The 16,283-nt window shown below is 47.2% G+C and overlaps 1 protein-coding gene across 1 annotated transcript in view; it reads left to right on the top strand.

The window, feature by feature from the left end:
* LOC119446299 (uncharacterized) overlaps positions 1 to 16,283 on the top strand; it is a 394,554-nt gene that overhangs the window by 330,525 nt on the left and 47,746 nt on the right. The window contains 2 exon segments of the mRNA XM_049664068.1: positions 3,248 to 3,346; positions 7,670 to 7,878. Coding sequence (XP_049520025.1) covers positions 3,248 to 3,346; positions 7,670 to 7,878 — 308 coding nt within the window.

Genomic DNA, 16,283 nt, shown 5'->3' with positions numbered 1-16,283 from the left:
AATGGGGGTGTGGACGCACGGCGGTTGGATGGATGGAGGGAGGTAGGGAGGGAGGGAGTGACATAGCCCTGAGCATAAGATCTAAAAAGGCAGAAAGACTGGGGACGAAAATGGCTACCCACCAAATTTGGCTGTAAATAGCGGTCAAAACTTTGGTGTTGTCACCACCCTAAAACCGCGCTTGCATGTTGGCTCCCTATAATGGGGGAATCTGGAACAATTTAGACCACCTAGGTGGTGCAAATTATACCGGAGTCCCCCATAAATGAGTGCAGAAAATAATTATATTTCCATGGTAATCCCTTGGCCGATTTCAATGAAATTTGCTGCACTTGAGAAATATCAATTCTAGGGACTGTTACAAACCGTAGTAGAGGACTCCAATAATTTAGGCCACCTAGGTAGTCTAAATTATTCCCGAGTCCCCCACTACGGCTTCCAACAGTCCCTAGAATTGATCAGACCGTGGTTTTGGGCACATACAACCCCATAATTTAATTTTTTGAAATCGGAATTTTGATTTAGCGTCTGAATATGTTTACGAAAATTGCGGATAATTAATGGGTTTTAAAAATATATAGAAGCACGAAGTTTACAAAGCCGCAACTCAGCACCAGAAACCGATATCGCAGTTCAGAAAAATGCATCCGTTAAAGCATTCATAGCGGGAAAACTTGATATACTAATTCTTATCTAACGTTATTGTGTTAAAATGTTTACAAGGGTATTGCACAAATCCTAGTCACATATTAGTGGTGCGCTTGAGCGCCACATATGATACATCAATTTATCCGCTTTAGATGTACTATTACAAGCAATTTTCAGAATTGTGATGTCATTTTTCATTGCTGAGTTACGGAGTTGTAAACTTGACAGTTTCGTTTACTCAAAACTTGCAATTTTCAACATGTCCTAATAAAAATTCCGTGGCCGAAGTCATAAATTTGCTAGCAACAGTCACAACCTTTGAATTGTAGCAAACCTCAGCAAATTTGACGTGGTGGTTGCAGAGGAAAACGATTTCTCCTTTACCGTGTATTCAGATTGGAGTCCGCGCGCTAAAGCTTCCTCGTAATTGGAAAATTTTGTTTGCGACATATCAATTGTACATGTTGCAATCATGTCACGTCATCGTCTATGCAGGTCTCTTTACCTCGAACTTGTGTTCTGTGATTTTCGTGAACTCATCCTCCAGGCCGTGTACCTGTATAGAGAGCATTGAATTTAGGGGCTGTGTGAATATTCGAAACTTTCGAAGAACTTATCGAATATTGCCCCATTCGATTCCGTCCTTAGTCACTATTGGATTAGCTCATCGAATCGAGTAGCGACTACTCCGAGTCTGCTCGATTCGACGGAATACTCACCACTTGAAAACCGAAATATTTTTTGCATTTTTAATAGGGAGTTTTAGAACCTTTGAATTTCTTCGAATGTTTCTTACTCTCCTGTTGGTGACACCTGGTTGTCTGATTACACTTTCAATCACCGTGGACGTGGTTGCCAACTCCCATTACCCCTTGCTCCATTTCGTTTCCAAGCTTTTGAGATCATCCATCATATTTGTGCACTTTAGCCGGCCATTTCTTTTCAACAATGTTGCCGAGTTCCTTCAAAACTAATTTCGCTCTGAGCTTCTACGACGTCAAAAAAAAAAAAAAAGCTCAGAAAAGAAAAGCCCTACCCATGTTACCCTGCACTGGGCCATTTCTGGTTTTACCGTTCTTCCCCCCCAATGCTAATCAGCCCACCGAACACTGGTTAACTTTCAACCGCGACACAAAATGAACGCATAATCTATATAGGGTCGCTTTTGCGGCGCTGGAGCAAGTTTTCAGTTTTGTATACTCCAGTAAGCCAATTGGTAAATTATTTACTTAAGTAATTGCGTTGTTGAAATAATATACCATGCATTGCGGTGAATTTAGATTCGGTTTTGTACAAATGCACTCTTCATGGACAGAAATAAAGGTGAATGAATAGGTATAATTTTATTTGATGTGAATCTATGTTTTGGCATTACAGAGTTTAAAAATTCACCGACGATTACGATACTCCCATAATGAAAATTTAGAGCACAGCTGTTTAGGTGTTTTGAATTCGCGATATATTGTGGCATAGAATTTGATTCTGAACGACAGTGTCCTATCGGCTGCGGCACTGAGCCTCTGCTCGGGCAGTTTGTTTAGCAGCAGCGGCAGACGAAGTATTTACACCGGCTGCGTCACTCTTTGTTCAGAAAAAAATCGTGAACACGGGAACGCGTGGCGCGTCCGGAGCCCATTCTCTAGCCGCGGCAGCGCAAGCGAAGCACACGCCAGCGCTTTGTTTCCATAGCGCTCGCCGCATGCCTGGTCGCTGCCGTCGAGCATGCATCGTGTGGCACTGCGCTTTCCTCCTCACCCTTTCGCCATCCTCCTCACTCCTCCGCTTTCCTCCTCATGCATCCGCTGCACCCTCCTCCTCCGCTCTCTTCGCCCAATCTCCGTCTTTTATCTTTCGCTGCGCTCCGCGTTCGCTCTTTCATCCTTCGCTGTGCTCGTTCGCTCGGTAACGAGGGACACCGACGCCGACGTTCAACGCAGGAACGAGCGCCTAAGAACTGCGCTCTGAAACGTACCTTTGAGAGGCTACTTGTGTGCCAAGTCGTTCTTTTTTTAAATGTTCTTGGCGAACATTTGCCACTTTGAGAGTATATATATATATATATATATATATATATATATATATATATATATATATATAGCCGCCTACGCCTTAGTACTCTCATGGTCTTTTCGTGAACTTTGCATGTACCAGAACTGGCACAAGAGTGTATGACGAACATGTCGGTTATGACATGAATCTCATGACATGCATGTCATCTAGGTCATCAAACAGCTGTCTACGCCTTGGTGCTCTCATGGTCGTTTCGTTAATTTAGTAGGCTCCCCGCACACTGCTTCGCATAACATCGATTCCCACAGAGCGTGGGATCTGCCGGCATTTTTTTTTCCTCATGTTTAAGTGTAAATGATACTCCCTTTTATCGATATTACCTGCCCCATACTAAATATATGGTTGTAATCTTGGCCAGACAGGAGAAATGTGATCAGAAAAAATGCCTTTTTAATTACTCTTTCATCGTTTTACGATAAAGCACCGTTTATAGCGTGATTCGAGGCAGACATCAAGTTGTCTACAGGCCGCTTGCACAGCGAGTTCAGCGCAGCTGTAACAAAACGCCACGTTTTTGTTTTTTTCGCAGAGGACTTCCATCGAATGAATGACTACATCGATTTGGAAGATATCGAAGAAGTGGACGAAGACGCGCTTTCCGAGACCGAACGAGAAAACGACGGCACTGGTAAGTGGAACACTATTGAGGGCCTGGAGAGCAAGTAAATGAATGAATGAATGAATGAATGAATGAATGAATGAATGAATGAACTTCATTTTCTCGTTCAAACGAGAAAATAAAGTTCATTCATTGCAAAGTTCATTCATTGCAAGTTCATTCATTGCAAATCAATGCAAAGGTCATAAAGTGGAATATGCATGTGTTAAATAACTTCTTCACTGACCGTAAGCATGTTTATCACTAAGTCCTGGCCTTTCACTTCCTGCTTTTTTTTTCTCCTGCTCTCAATCTCACGACTACTCACTGCTTCCGCTCACAATGTCATGACGTCTTTATCGTGCCTATTTAATATATATATATATATATATATATATATATATATATAAGCACGAGCTATGGATCTAGAAACATATTAGTGACACCTTTATTCTGCCTACATATAAATTCCTCTTTCGGTCTGGGTGCTTATAATCAATTTTCAGAGCCTAAAAAGTGTATTTCTGCGTGTTTTTTCCTATATGTATATCCTCATTTTCTTTATTACGTTATAACGCGCTGGCGAACTTGGCTGAAGGCAGCCAATTTTACCCACAAACATTGCTACAGTAAAGACTGCAATTAACAGCTTTTCAGCGGGCCACAGCATCGCTGTGAGGAAGGCTTAGACGGCTGTACGAGACGATACATTTGAAGGTGACAGCGTTTTAGCCGCCATCATCGAGAAACTTGAATTTTTGGGCGCAACTCTGACCCGGAAAATGTGGCTCGTTTGGGACGTTCAGAGTAGATTTGCCGCCACCCCCGATGGACCTGCTGCTGATAGAGTTAGTTTGAAACGTTTGTCTTTCTCGGACAAAAATTCGGGGTTTTAGGTACTAAACAAACTGTCAGAGGTTCTGATCGCCAAACGCTCTGCAGTTCCAGAGGGCAATGGATTGTGGAATGTCTCGAAGTACGATTACGCTCCGCTTACTTCGGTAGATGTTGAGCGTCCCTCTTATACATAGAAACTAATACTCAGTAATTCAGTAAAAAAAAATGGGGACGTTTGCACTCGGTCGCGCAAAGCTTAGGCACAGCGAAACTTACTGGCTGTGACTGCTAGGTACTAACTTGGTTCAACTTACCTACGGATGTAGGAAAGTATTCTCGCGAGCGATCATTTTCGGAGGTACCTTCCCTTTCGCGACATTTCGCGTGACTAGCGCTGGACGCGTCGGCGCCTACGAGTCACAGCCCTCCTGGCATGCCACAAACGCAAGCAGGCTAACCAAGTTTGGTGCAGTGCCAAGAACGCTGTCGCTTGGCGACGCCAAATGCGCTGGAGGCTAGCCGCTCGATATCAATCAGCCAGCTTCGCTGTGTCTTGATCTTTGCGTGGCCTAGTGCAAGCTTTCGCCTTTTTATTGCGATAGCAATTATATGGACACTCAAAAGCAGATTTCTGCCGTCGGCGTCGCCGTCGCCGTCGCCGTGAGGTTCCGTATGACGTCAATGGAGATGAAATCGTTGCCGCGCGCCGAACGCTGTATGTGCGAGTGAAAGGGCGCGAGGGACGCGCGCTTTCACGGGGAGTGAACGCACGGCGGAGAACAAACGCGTGTTCTGCTCTGTGCTCCCTTAAGGGCTGCAGAAGTAGGCGTCTCTTTCCTCCTCTACAATCACCATATATGTAGAGCAAACGTGCCTTCTTCCGACGCACGAAAGGCCGTGGGGGGGAGGGGGGGGGAAGGCAGGCGACGTTTAGCTGCGGCACCAAGTGCCTATTTATATCAGAGGCTCCGGCAACAGTCACCAACGCCGCAAGCATTTTGAGCGAACGCGGGCAAAACGCCGACGGCGTCGACAACAGTTCTGCGTGTTGCCGGTGCTGCTGCATGTCCAAGTTTATACAGCTGATAAAGCTGCTATCATTACTCCGTATAGCTATCTTCAAATTTGCTATCGCAATTGATGCTTCACCTTTCAGGTGAAACTGCGACAACTTTTTTTTTCTCCTGGCTCAGCGCACCGCGGAGAGAAGAAAGGCGGGGGTCGGGAAGGCAGGGAGATCCTCCTTTTCCGCGTTGCCATGGCTACGGCGCGGCAGTTTCTTGGCACGCACCACAAATTACGGCTGATTTAAACAGCTTCGCTGTTAAAAAAAATCGAGCACACCTAAGCACATATAACTTCTGAATGCGAAAGCAATAATGCCCAAGTGAACGCCGCTGAGCGGTCCTTCGAGTTTCGCGCTGCGAGTAATGTACGCCACAAGCCGCCGACGTCCTGCGCGACGAGAGACCCAGGAAGCAGCAGCGACCACCAAGGCCGGCAGACGCGCGCAGCAGCTAAGCCTAGTGGGGGTGAGAGAGAGAGATACAGACCACGCGCCTGCTTCCGAGAGCGAGACGGCGTCACCCTCACGCGCGCCTCACTAGACTACCTCGCCGACGACAACCCGTCTCGCCCCCCGACGTCGCGTCGCCGTACCTGCTCCGCCCAGGCGCGTTGGTGACGTGGCGTCGCGGCGATGCCCTCTCCCTTCACGCAACACCGTTTCGCCCGCTGTGCTCCGTCGAGGCGCGCTCGTGACGTCTAACTTAGGTGTCATTTCGCTGCTACTGACGCTGGCTTTTTCGCTCAACGGGCCATTTGATGCTTTCGCATCAATTAAACTCAGCACGAAACCCATATATTTTGAGATGGTGGTTGTTTGTGACTGCTTTTACATCTTTTTTATTTGTGTCTAGCCACACTATATTTCAGATCAATCTTGTAACCTACGCACGTTGCGTCATTTCATGTTATCGGGAAAAATAAAATGAATTTCATAAAAAGGGGATTAGTGGGCAGTGTTCTTTAGAGAATCACAATTTATCCTCAGATGCGCCAACATAAGTTCTTAATTGAAAGTATACAAGCCTAAAGGACAGTATTTGGCGCCTATATATGCCTTAAGTGACAGTTTTAGTGTATGTTATACGGCGCCTAAAACAGCGTGTTTAGTGCCTAAGCAACAGGTCTCTAGTCACGGCCCAGGCTGCCCTAATGGCCGTTTTTCTGGAAGTATGCATTTGGACATGGTCCTTAAGTTACGACAACGCTGCGTTTTGTAACAGTGACAAGGTTGTCCGTGTCCGACAGGGGTGTACGAGAGAAATTGCCGACTGAAACTTTGCACTCGACAGCAATTAGCGGATTTATCTGCATCGCCGCACGCTGCCGTATAGCTCCGCACCTTGTATGCCGCTTGCGTCAGACGGTGACCTAACGATTATAAGCACATGTTAGATTTAACCTCCCTGTTTTCGCAGGCCGTTTAGCGAAGCGCGCTTGGTGCATTTAATCCTTCCAGCACATGAACACTCTGACATGTTTAGTGCGGTGCTAGAGGATTAAAGTTGTACGAGGGCGGAGTGTATTACGGGTCGCGATCTACAACAATGCATACGAATCATGCCCGTTTCACTTTCATTGTGCAGAGAGGGAAACCTGCGTTATCGGCTTATCCTGAAAGAGCTCCGGTTTTTCGCCGTTCGCTCTTCGAACACGGATTTTTCTGGGTAGTGTGGACTTTCTTCCACAGAATGTTACCGGGCTCTGCTGTCGTTACGAATTTGACCAAGCGCTTGTGGCACCTGCCGTGTGGTTGATGCATGCCCTAACAGAGATTCAGTAGTTTAGCTATTGAGAATAGCACTGCGCCAACGCGAGGAGAAAGAACAAGAAAACAAGGGCACGGAGATGGCACTGGACACGGCACTCACTCACTCACTCACTCACTCACTCACTCACTCACTCACTCACTCACTCACTCACTCACTATCTATCTATCTATCTATCTATCTATCTATCTATCTATCTATCTATCTATCTATCTATCTATCTATCTATCTGTCTGTCTGTCTGTCTGTCTATCTATCTATCTATCTATCTATCTATCTATCTATCTATCTATCTATCTATCTATCTATCTATCTTTGAGCACGTCGTTACACATATCATGCCGAAATTAACAACACGGAAATCATTAAGCATGAGAATGTTTCACGACAAATGTTTCTCCTAGCAGACTGTGGCACGAAACTGTGCAGGATATACAGCTGTGAAGCTTTCGCTTCGATGGACCCGTTATGGATTTCCTGCGCACTATAGCTTCGTGGTCACAGTCTGGTCGGTGCGAGCCTTCTTCCCTTTCACGCATCATGTCTCTCCAGCTGGCCCAGCCACAACTTTTATCACTGGCGGTTGCCGTTTTCGAGGTTATATCCCCTGTGTGTTGGCGGCGACGGCGCGAGACCTGCCCAGTATCGAAGGGCAGGTGTCCGAGGCATATCGTCCGTGCAGGCGGCTCCGCGGGCTTCCCGGTGCCCCCTCCTCAGCGGCTGGTGCTGGAGCGCCAGCTGAACAAGAGCGTGCTCATCGGCTGGCTTCCCCCCGACGTGGTGCTGGGCTCCCTGGAGGCTTACCACGTGTACGTGGACGGCGTGCTCAAGGCCACCGTCCGATCCGGGCACCGTACCAGGGCGCTCCTGGAGGGCGTCGACGCGGCACAGGTGACTCGAATATGTTTGCAGCGTTTTCAGTTCGCCTTCATTTCAGGGCGGCAGCTGCAAAGAGCTCAGCTAAGCTTCGCCGCGATTCGTCCGGTATTCGATGGATACAGGAGAGCACGGAAGGGGGGGGGGGGGTCGTGTGGAAAATTTGCAGGTATTGAGTGGAGAATGTGTGTCGATAGTGGTAGTGAGCGCGCGCGCTGCGCTGCGCGTGTGTGTGTGTGTGTGTGTGTGTGTGTGTGTGTGTGTGTGTGTGTGTGTGTGTGTGTGTGTGTGTGTGTGTGTGTGTGTGTGTGTGTGTGTGTGTGTGTGTGTGTGTGTGTGTGTGTGTGTGTGTGTGTGTGTGTGTGTGTGTGTGTGTGTGTGTGTGTGTGTGTGCGTGTGTGTGTGTGTGTGTGTGTGTGTGTGTGTGTGTGTGTGTGTGTGTGTGTGTGTGTGTTTTACCCATTACCCTTTCGTGTATTAGGCAATTCGCGTACTCCAATTCAATGGCACGTATGTTTGACGAACACGAAACTATTCAACCGCCTTTCCATAAAAAAAAACACATCTAGAAGAATCGACAGGATGGCGAATAACACCTGCAATGCGATCAAGAGGACGTGCAGATGTAAACGTTTCTGCTGGGCAAACGGAACCGGACGAACGGGAGTGAAAAGTAAAGAGAGAAAAAGATGCAAACGCCGTGGAGAGTGAAGCGATCGAAAAAAAAGAACCAGACAGGCATCAACGAATTGCCCCGTCATCTCCGGTGTGAAACCACTCACCGACACGTATACGCGTCGCTTCAACTACAGCGATGACCAGAGGCGTTCAAGCCTTCGATCGTTTTTTGGCAAAACGTCACGGTCGATTGACACTGCAACGAGTTATAGCTGCACGTCGGTGCGCCAGCTGCGACCACTCCCTCATTGCGGGAACGTGAAACGTTCATGGTAGCCTGCCTCCGGTACGGCATTCGATGCTGTTCGCACAATGGGCGGCACGTGCGTTGGTTTGTGTGTTTCGACTTTCATCAGTTTAATTTATTTATTCTGGGGTTTCTTCTGCTGAATCTTGCTCTTCTCTTCCTTCGTACGTGTTCGCCAACGATGTATCTTTGCATTGACAAAAACATAAATTATTTTTTGAAAGTCAGCGCAAGAGCAGATGCGTGCTACGGATAGTCCACCTTGTGCTTAATCGAGTCTCATGCGTCCGGAGCCAACCAAGTACTACGTACTACTTCAGCAAGGTGCTCCTTCCCACATTGCTCGGCTACTTTTCTATTGTGAGCACTTGCTTTGCGAGGCCTCACAGGTCGACAAGAAACACTGCAGGCTGAAGGCATTGGGCAGGTTATCACTTAGCACTTAAACTACCTGCATGAGCTGCACTGACCATTCGAAAGGTCAGCTGCATTAAAGCTAGCGTGCAATTTTTTTTTTTTTACGAAGTATGCTCGCGAAAAGTACCACTCCTGTTTTAACGTCAACTGCAGTGAAATTTCACTTTGGCTAAATTGGTTATAAATGAGCAGTATGTATTATTGCATCAATATTGGCGAAGCTTCAGGGCTGATAATTGTCTAGTTTTCTTTGTGGCAGCCTCTAAATAGCACTTGGGCGGACGACGTGTGCATGTAACTCTTAGCGGATTTGACGTAAATTCTAGCACGCCGCCTACAAGATTTTTTTTCAGCGCGCCTTGGGCGTCGCCTAATCTCGGTGGTCGTGCTGAGGAACCGCATTTGTTCTGAACGTTCTGGATCATGCGCTGCCTTCTGATGCACGCACTGCTTTGTGAATGTGAATGCAGATTAGCACGTACACCCGTGAGCAAAGTATACGGACCACAGGGTCGGCGAAAAAACTGAATTTCTTCGTGATTAACGAGCATAAGCTCACTTTCAAGTTGCGTTCACAGGCAGAGGAAAAAAAATTGGCTTTATCGCGCAAACCCAGGTCCGTATACTTTTGCTCACGGGTGTACGTCAGCGCGCACACATGCATGTGTTTCGTTTCGAGACAGCAGACAAAGACGGAAGTATACAAAACTGGGTACGGCACTATAAGATTACTTTGGGGGCCGACAATTCGCACCAAGTTCGGCTGGTAACCCCAGTGGGAGGGGAAGGGGTTCACGAGACGAGAAACGTTTATGCTGTTGCAAGTTCTTTTATTATTATTATTATTATTATTATTATTATTATTATTATTATTATTATTATTATTATTATTATTATTATTATTATTATTATTATTATTATTATTAATCATCGGTTATATTGCACCTTGCAAACATTAACTATGATGTTCGTTCGGAACCACGTCTGTCACGTTCCTTCTGGGCGTGAGTCAACCGCTTGACAGCATTTTCATTACGACAACACCACGCCAGCTCCTCCTGTCGGAGCGCATAAATTCGCAGTGCTGCTTCACTCCCATAACTTTTCAGTGCCCAGAGGACTCTCATATGGACTTCCTAGATGGCGCTGCGAGCTCCGCCCATCTCAAGCCTTTGTGGATGTAGCACAGGAGAGGCGCCTGCGTAATGAAAACCACGAACGCAACGATCGCCTTCTCTTAAGTCGGAATAAAAATAAAACACTGCCGTGAAACTCGCGTTGAAAAAGAAATTGCGTCATAGCTGCAACTTGCGGTGAATGACGCAAGAATTTCACTTCAGCAATATGCAATACTTAATGCGACGCTTCTTTCAAACGTTTTTCTGTAGAAAGGTTTGCCTCTCAAAGTCAGGCGTGACTGCTGTGAATGAATTTCTCACGCTTTGTCCAGTGCAACCATGTGTCACGGAGCTTGCTGTAATTTTGTCCCAAGGAGTGCTTTCCCGGACTTGCGTTGGTTGCCGCACCCGAAAACTTGCAGTCGGGCATTTCCCCTTATTTAATTGCAAGAATGCTTTGATGTCCTAAACCACACGAAATTCAAAATCCATTTACGTCGAACGCTGGCATTCGCGGTGATTTCGACCGATTGCTTCATCTACCCGTCCGCTCTGTCGCGGCTTGAATCACTTATGGCGGATATTGATCACGTGACGGTGACTGGCCAATCCGCAGCGCGGCGGCGAAGAGAAAGAGGTTGCTGTACTTTCCAAGTTGCAATGACTTTACGCACATCTAGGGAGCCTTCCGTAGAGTAAACAACTCTAGAGGAAAAGCTCTGCATAGCGCCCATGCATTCAAATCGGCAATTGCAGCGGTGCCTCCATTTTGCCGCTTTGTACAGGTGCGCAGGCGCAGACGACGAGATGCGGTTCGGACAAGACGTGCAATCAACGTGATCCAGAAGCTCCCTCAATATGGTGGCGCCATTTAGTTCAGGCGCTTGCAAACGCATACTTTCACGCACCGTAAATTTTAAATCAAAATTTTCTTAATAGCCATCCGATCTCTCTGAAAAATATACGGAATTAACTTTACACGTTGTCCATACGTACGTGCTACGGTGTTAATGCTTGTTAATGCGTAACATTTTGAATATTTAGCGTTACAAAATGACTCGAAGCAACATGCCGGCGCCTTTGCTTTTGCCACTTTCTTTCGCTCGGCTTTTCATCTAGAGCTAGTATACTAAATCTATGGTGCCTTCATACGGACACACGCTCAAGCGCAACAATGCGTGGGCGCGCGTAAAAGGCTCCCTGCGCACGTCTATCTTTCTGTGTGCTCTCTAGAGGGCAGTGCGCGCTTCAGATGTGTTTGGCTTTGCGCTCGCTGGCTGCCACCTGCTTCCATCTGTCACTGTTTAGCTCAGCGTTTCGGTGGATGGCTTTGGTGGCTGTAAGGCGATGTTCGGGCGCACTATTTCTGATTATTAGGTGCGTATCACAGGAGTAATAAGGCCCCTAACGGTCTCGGCAACCAAAGCGACACACGAAAAAAGCGCCGACAATGACGTCTAGCACAAGAAAAAGAAGAAGAAACTTTGTCAATATCCGGGTTCGTCTATTGGACAAAGATCTATATAAGTGCAGCAAATGACAGTTTGGACCTTCCTACCTACAATGAGGCTTAGCTGGAAAAAAAAGTCGCAGTTTCGCCCGTAAGGCGAAGCATCAATTGCGGCAGCAAATTTACTAGTAGAGAGCTATACGGAGTAAGGATAGTAGTTTTATCGGCTGCATAAACTTGGACACATTCGCTTACTAACTGAATTAACAAGCATGGTGTCAGCGCGCATAAGCAAACATGAATAGATCACACTCGATGACCGCAGACAACCACTGTCAAAACGCTGGCGTCAGCAAGCGCGGCTACAGCAGCGACCGAAGGTTCGTGCGGTCGATCGCTTCAACGCAAACTGAGCGGCGAAAGCACAGCGCATACAAAGGTAAGAACCGTGTGGAGATCGCTTTCAAGATACGGTGCGCGCGACAGCCCTCAGCCGCGCAAAGTAGAAGCAAGGTAAATATACCTGGTAGCGAAGCTTCCATAGAAGCCCATACGTTCAAAACATGGCGGTTCATCGGCAGTTCATGGGGCTTAGCGCCATCTGTGTGAGGAGGGAACACTTCCGGCGGAAGAAAAAATAATGTGACGTCATATCCGTTAAAAACAGAAGTGACGTCATTTCGCTCTCAAAGGCGCAAAATTTGTTTTCGGAGGCCTGCCATTAGAGCTGTATATTCAAATGCCCCCGCCATTCGACTTGATAAGCGTTCCGAGCTTTCTGTGTGGAAAGCGATGCAGAAAAGGTCAGCCGTAAGGGTGTCGAAAGTTGATCCCTGCAGAGAGCATACTTTCTTTGGAGGGCGACGAACCCTTTGGGTGTAGAGTGCTCGTCCTCTCGTCGGACGCCAAGACCGTCGGCCAGCGCTGTCGCACGAAAACAACTAAAGTAAATAGTTATCTTGCGGTCGCAACTCACTACTTTTGGCTGAACAGGTTACGAAACAATGAAACTACCCGGGACACAAAATTCGGACAAACGTCGACAAGCAAAACAACACAACATGTGAGGGAGCGTATTGTAACAGGTGAACTTTACGAGCACGCCTTTCTGCAAACTTCAAGAGCTACACTGCATTGCAAGTGATAGCGGCGTCAACGCCCGCCGCTATCGGTGGTTGCTCTTACGGTAGGCTCTGAAAAAAAGTATTTATTGGTAATGATAAAGTAAAATAGAGTTTTCTCTCCTTTTCTCACTATGCGTATATAAAATTGGTTAGGAATTTTATTTTCGTTGAATGTATCTTACTGTGTCTTGCTTTAATTAAAAAACGCTTTTTTCTTTCCCAATGTTTCTTCCCCCTAAACATAGTCGCGCTTCAATCGCTGCTTCTGATTGCTGCTTCAATCGCTGCTTCAATTGCTGACAATTCGTTCTGAACCGCTTTTCGCCCGAAGCTTCGTGACCTATTTGGATCGACCTTGGTAGAAGTACACAGTTGGTGGCAGAGTAGAAGCCGTGTCCCCTCCTTCCAGCGCTACCTTCCCGCTTTCCTCCTTTCGCGAGGGAGATTGAGTCGCCAGTTACCCTTGCGCCTGGTCGTAAGATACGCATTTGGTGCCGCAGATTAACGACGCCAACCCTCCATCCCTCCTTCCCTCCCATACCCCCCCCCCGGCCTTTTGCACGACGGGAGACGTCGCGTTTGCTCTGCGCCGTGCGTTCGTTGTCCGTGAAAGCGCGCGTCCCTCCCCTGATTTCACTCACACATACAGCATACTTGCGCTCGGCGTCGATTTTATCGCCGTTGGACTTTGTACAGAACCTCACGGCGACGACGACGGCAGAAATGCGCTTGGAGTGTCCATATAATTGCTATCGCAATAAAGAAAAGTTGTCGCAGTTTCACCTGAAAGGCGAAGCATCAATTGCGATAGCAAATTTGTAGAGAGCTATACAGCTTTATCAGCTGTATAAACTTGGACATGCCGCAGCACCGGCAACACGCAGAACTGCTGTCGACGCCGTCGGCGTTTTGCCCGCGTTCGCTCAAAATGCGTGTGGCGTTGGTGACTGTTGCCGGAGACTCTGATATAAATAGGCACTTGGTGCCACAGCTAAACGTCGCCTCCCTTCCCTCCCCCTCCCCCCACTCCCCCACGGCCTCTCGCGCGTCGGAAGAAGGCGCGTTTGCTCTACATATATGGTGATTGTAAAGGAGGAAAGAGACGCCTACTTCTGCAGCCCTTAAGGGAGCACGGCGCAGAACGCGCGTTTGTTCTCCGCCGTGCGTTCACTCCCCGTGAAAGCGCGCGTCCCTCGCGCCCTTTCATTCGCACATACAGCGTTCGGCGGCGCGCGGCGATGATTTCACCTCCATTGACGTCATACGGAACCTCACGGCGACGGCGACGCCGACGGCAGAAATCTGCTTTTGAGTGTCCATATAATTGCTATCGCAATAAAATACATTTAATTTCCTAAGTGCCGGCTAACCCTGCGTTAAAGGAGAGGGCAAGACCCATCTATTGTACATTGTTCAATTAATTATAGCTCGCTCCTTCGCTAATGTTTTCTCGGCTTTAACTTTCATGTCCCCGAGTGAATACGTTGTTTTATTTATTTATTTCATTCCTACCTCTAGAGGGCGCAACGAGAGTACCGGCTGTGCTTTTGTTGAACCTCTCACACAGCGGTGTTGTTATGGTATTGTCCATGGGTGGGCTTAAACCTGATTGCACTATGCCACCGACTGTGACAGCCAATGTAATCGATATCATAGCTGTGGCGCAAATTTCCATAGAGGCAGTTGATCATAATTTTTTTCCGCTGATAACGAACCGTCACACAAAAGTGCGTTCAGAACAGCAGTCTCCCTCTTCAGTTTGACTTGACGTATACTTTAGCCTCGTTTTATTGGTTGTTGGTACAAATAATTTCGTGGATGCCGCGGCCAAGTACGATCTGCGCTTCCTAACGTGGAACGGAACTTCATCGTCCTAAGAACAATAATTTGCAAAAACAACGCAACATTACGAACTCTCGCAAACTTGCAAGTTAATAACTCGTCCCACAACGCCCGCCATCACTAACGCTGGCACAACCCTGCACCATGCACTATGGTTCTCAGGTGTTGCAACGTGGTCTTCCAAATACTATTAATAAGCACAAGTTTTTTACACACACACAAAGATATTCGCTCTCTCAGTGCTCTTTTTTTATGCTGGGTCACAGCAACGCCAGAAGCAGCTCTGAGTGGCTACCAGTACAGTTATTAGACTTCTAAGATGTTTGCACTGTGACCAGAAAAGGCGCGTGCGCGCGTGTATCATTAAAGGACACATGCTTTGTCCCGTGACAGGAGCCCCTTTCCACTGTTTGTCTGCTTCACCGCATCACACGGCTGCACAACGACGAAGCTGATTTGAGAGAGATGGTCATTATGCAACGCATATTATACCTTTGCTCACGCGCACTTCTCGACGCATGTCTGGATCTGAAGCGAACTGAGTTAGGCATACATTGTCTACACACAAATAGCTTGGGTTTAAACCTGTTTTGGGCTTGCTACCTAGCGCATAATGCCAGTTACAATGCGGTTGTGCTGCATGACGCGTTTCTTTTCTTTTTTTTTTTCTTTTTTTTGTGGGGGACTTGGAACATTTTTCGGGAGATTTATGGCCGTTTCCGTACAATCAGAAAGATTGGTCAGAATTCGCGGGACGGCTCGATGTAAGAAAAAAAAACCTGTATAAATGGGTGAGCCAGCCGTTAAACATTTTCGACTGTCAGTTAGCTCATTTAGATTATGATTCCTATGAAAAGGTGTGGTTGTCTACTTTTTTTTCGCCTCGCGGCTATAACAATACATGCGACACCAATCATGTTTGTTCTTTTTCTTCTTTGTGCTCTTTTCCTTCCTCTTACAGTAAAGTGACTCGTGCGCTTAGCGTGTGACATAAATAATAAGCGTTTATGAATGAATGAGGCTTTATTTCCCGTCGAACAATGGAGGAGGGCGAGAAAAGAAGCCTTAAAGAGACGGATTGAAAACTCTCAACCCCCTGACAAATAAAATATGTCTGTTGAAAGTCAGCCTCTCTTCCGTTGTATTGTGTCTTCCTTTCATTCCGAATCAGTTTCAGCGCCACACTTAAAACTTAAGGGTAAGGGTGTTGCTTACCTGTAAGGATAAGCCTATTAAGGATAAAGTTTGCCGGCAAGTTAATAAACTTCGACTCTGAATTCGGTTCCACTGACAAGCTCACGCGCCAACGGCGCACTCTATATAGCATCTTCAGCGCTGCGCAGTTTTAGACGAAACCGAGCACCCACGAGGTGCTGGAGCTGTATCCTCTTTGCTTCGGGAGCCAATGCGGCCGATAGGATATAGAGGCGCTCGAATTGGATGGAGCTCTCATGATCGATGACGGGAGGGCCTCGGGTGGCCACGTATACATATACACGCACAACACACGTACGCAGCGCGGACGAGGAACGCCAAGTTGGGGC

This window comes from Dermacentor silvarum, chromosome 3, assembly GCF_013339745.2.
Source record: "Dermacentor silvarum isolate Dsil-2018 chromosome 3, BIME_Dsil_1.4, whole genome shotgun sequence".
In the NCBI taxonomy this organism is placed as follows: domain Eukaryota; kingdom Metazoa; phylum Arthropoda; class Arachnida; order Ixodida; family Ixodidae; genus Dermacentor; species Dermacentor silvarum.
Note: the sequence above shows the minus strand (reverse complement) of the source record. Positions and strands in the feature narration are given on the sequence as shown.